This window comes from Nicotiana tabacum, chromosome 1 (assembly GCF_000715075.1).
Source record: "Nicotiana tabacum cultivar K326 chromosome 1, ASM71507v2, whole genome shotgun sequence".
NCBI classification, from domain to species: Eukaryota; Viridiplantae; Streptophyta; class Magnoliopsida; order Solanales; family Solanaceae; genus Nicotiana; species Nicotiana tabacum.
The window spans coordinates 201055184-201058899 of NC_134080.1; the positions used below are offsets into that span (position 1 = coordinate 201055184).

Consider the following 3716-nt stretch of genomic DNA (forward strand, 5'->3'; position numbering starts at 1 on the left):
TACTGACTTTGAATGTATTTGGGTCAATATTTATAACTTTATCATTACTCATAGAATTTATGGAAATAGTTAGAAGCGCATGCACAAAAAAAGAAAAAACATCTCGTAATGTATTTAACTAAAAATAAGTTATATTATACCTGCATACACGATAACATTCATGTTATAAACAAATGCCAGAAGCTAGTATCTTCTATTAACTAAGCAATAAAACAAAAATATTAAACTAAGTCAAACTAAAGATGTAATAAGACAGATATATAATAAAGTTCTTCTTTTCTTTTTAACTCTTTTTCCCCTTCTCCTTCTTGTTGGTTACAAGGAATTGTCTTCTAATGGAAGAATGGATAGTGAAGGTTTAAATTGATGGATACATAAACATAAATGCATGGTAACAAGTAACAACTATTACTAACATTAACCATCTCCCTCACCCCTAGCCCCCCCCCCCCCCCGGTCAAAAAAAAAGTTTTAAATAATCAAAGAACAAAAAAGCAGCAACTTGGCATGTGACAAGCAGCCTCTGCCATTTGTGTATTACAAATCTAGGTCATTTCCACGAAATGTTGATCATCACTAATCAACTTTTCTGTAGAACTCTCTTTGTTTTTCTCCTCTTCCTTCATCTTCATATACATTCCATATAAATATGAAGAAAATCCCCATACACATAACAAAGTTGAAACTATTTTAGTGTCACTAAAATTATCCCCATAAACTAAAACCCCACCCAAAACATTAACGGCCATTAACGCCGTCATGCAAATTCCCCCTGTCAACGAACTTGTCAAGAACACCATTCCAGCCGTACCCATAAAACATAACTGCCACGTCACCACGTTAAATATCACCGTTAACCAGTAAGCTTTTGCACCCAAATCAAACACATTTGTACTCTCTTTTTTCATCTCCGAAAATCCACCGTCTATAGTCATTCCCGCCGTAGCCAAAACCGTAGCTGCTAATTCCATCACTATTTGCATTTCCACAACCATAGAATAACAATAAACTTTTTTATAAATTTTTTCCATTAATGGGAGATAAAGAGCGAATAATAATCCCGCACCAACTGTTGAAAAAAATCCTATTAAATACTTTGACTTTGTCAAACCTTTTGGTTTGTCATGGCTTGAACCTAAGGCTAATAAGACCGAACTAAGTGTTAACAAAATAACACAATTGAGGTTTGCGTATGTGATTTTTTGTTTGACGATAATAACGGATGTTATAAGAGTGAAAGCTAACTGTGAAGATAAAACAAGAGAATTTGTCGAAACGGGAAGATAAGAATTACCCCAAGAAAATAAAAGGTTGTTAAAACCTAATAAAAAACCAATGAGAATAGAGAGTGACAAAATTTTAGGAGTGAAACCAGTAAATGGTTTTCTCTCGGTGGATTTAAAAACATAAAAAGATAAATAAATAGGGAGAAGGAGAAAAGGAAAGCCAGCAGATTGAACCCAAGTAGAAACCCAACGACTAGCACCTTTGTGATTGAAGTAAAATTTTGAGAGTAGGGTTGATGAGATTGAACCAACAAAAAGACACAAGTAGTTAATTCCTAGAAGCAAAATGTAATGTTTTTTAGTGGTGGAAGTAGTGTTTGTTGTTTCTTGGTCATGCATTTGGACTCTACTACCACTTTTTTTGGTGGTGTTTTTTGTGTCTATGATCATTAGCTCTCTTGAATAATTTGCCTGATCTTGATCATGTTCTTTCTGTGAGTGTTGAGTTAAGAACTCCATTGAATGAAAAGAGCAAAGGAAAATAGGGTTGAAAAGAAAATTTGGATTTAGTATGGTGAATGGGTGGATGTTTATTGTAGAGAAAAGATGGTTTTGGTGAGTACTGGCTTAAGTATAAAAAGGTGGGACTCTAGTGAGGAATTATCCTAAAAGGGTAAAATTTTACCCTTTTAAAAAATTCTCCATTTTTGCTTAAAAGAGTTTTTGTTAATTCATTCAACAACAGATTACGACTTTTCAAAAAAAAAAAAAATAGATACTACTTTATCATCTGCGGTGAATGTCCATAAATAGCTTTAAAATATGATTATTAGTAATCTAGAATTGATTAAATTACAGTTGATTTGTGGAAAAATAATTGAAAATAATTAAATTCTTTCTTGAAATTGTTTTCTAGTACAAAATCAATAAAAGGAAGGTACATGGTCGAGCATGAACAAAACCGTTCGGCTAATCATAAGGAGAGGAAGATAGGGTACTTGAGTATCCAATATCGCAATCTAACGTGCATGATAATGATAATGATGCATTTTTATGAGTAAATGATCATATGATATGCTCGATGAGATTTCCAATATAGGCATATAATAGGAAAAGGTTAAATTACACGACACGAAATGATATAATATTAATGACGACAATTACGTCTGAGTCCCAAGTTAATTGAAGTCAATTATATTAATTTTCACTATACATATTCCTTTATTTAGACTAGTCTTACCACGACATAATGAAAATAAACTAATATAAATGAAATTTGATTAGAATGGAGACGTTATGCCTATCCGATAAATCCTACGCTAGAATTTGAAACTTTATGAATTTTAAATTCTAGAATAGTGATATAGTAATTGGCTTTTTAAATTTTTTTTAAATACGAATATATAATGAGTTCGACCGAAGTCTAACTTACCTTCTAGCTCTGCCGCTTCCTATATATGCTGTGTGTGTAAAGAGTCATCAAAGGTTGAAAATAGTCGTAGGAATATATTTTCTTCACAAAATATGCGGTGGGAATAATATACTACTGTAACTAGGTACGTACCAACTATACTCAAAATTAAGCTTTTTCCTGTCGATAAATGAAAATGAAAAATGATGAACAGCTAAGAATACAAGACATTATATTGCGTCACGTCAAGGAAGAAAAGCTACTACAAAGTATCCATCGAAAAAAATTGCAATGGCACATATCATATTCCAACCACATATTTGGCATCGAAAAAACACATATTCCACCCGTTTTAATTTATGTGATCCTTTTTGACTGGGTACAGAGTTTAAGAATTTTTTTTTTTTTGAAATTTGTGGTTCTATACAAGCCAAAAATGAGTTCAGAGTATTTGTGTGGTTATAAAAGCTTTTCATTAAGAGTAAAATTTGAAGTTTAAGCTAAATTATTTCCAAATTTAGAAAGGGGTCATTCTTTTTGGAACGAACCAAAAAGGAAATAAGTTCACATAAATTGGAACGGAGGGAGTAAGTAAGAAACCACGGGATTGTCTCACCTAGGGGTGTTCAAACCGAGCCGGAAAATGACACCAAACCGAAAAACCAAACCAAACCGATTAAAAAACCCGACTAGGTTTGGTTTGACTTGGTTTGGTATTGAGTAAAAAAATCCGAACCAAACCGACATATAAATATATAAATTTTATTTATATTTTTAAGACTTTATAGTTATTTTTCTTTAGAAAATGTAGAAATATTTGGGATCCTCTCATGTATTAACCTTGAAAGCTTAAATTAACGAAAAATTATTGTTAGACGACTAAGAAAATAACTATCATGTGTTACTAAAAAAATTCTCTCATTAGAATATTTTAATAGATCATATGTTTGTCAATTTTTTCCATATTTACTAAACATATATTCACTTATCAAAGCTTTATCTATAATTTTAATAAAGTAAGATTGAAATAATATTCATGTAATAAAAAAAACCCGAAAAACCAAAAAATCCGACAAAAC

At 31.6% G+C, this 3716-nt stretch overlaps 1 protein-coding gene across 1 annotated transcript; it reads right to left on the reverse strand.

Moving 5' to 3' along the window:
- Positions 1–464: 464 nt before the first annotated feature.
- LOC107776962 (putative purine permease 4) lies at positions 465–1809 on the reverse strand. The gene has a single exon (XM_016596920.2). It carries the CDS (start codon positions 1743–1745, stop codon positions 546–548), a length of 1200 nt encoding a protein of 399 aa, XP_016452406.1. The 5' UTR covers positions 1746–1809; the 3' UTR covers positions 465–545.
- Positions 1810–3716: the final 1907 nt, after the last annotated feature.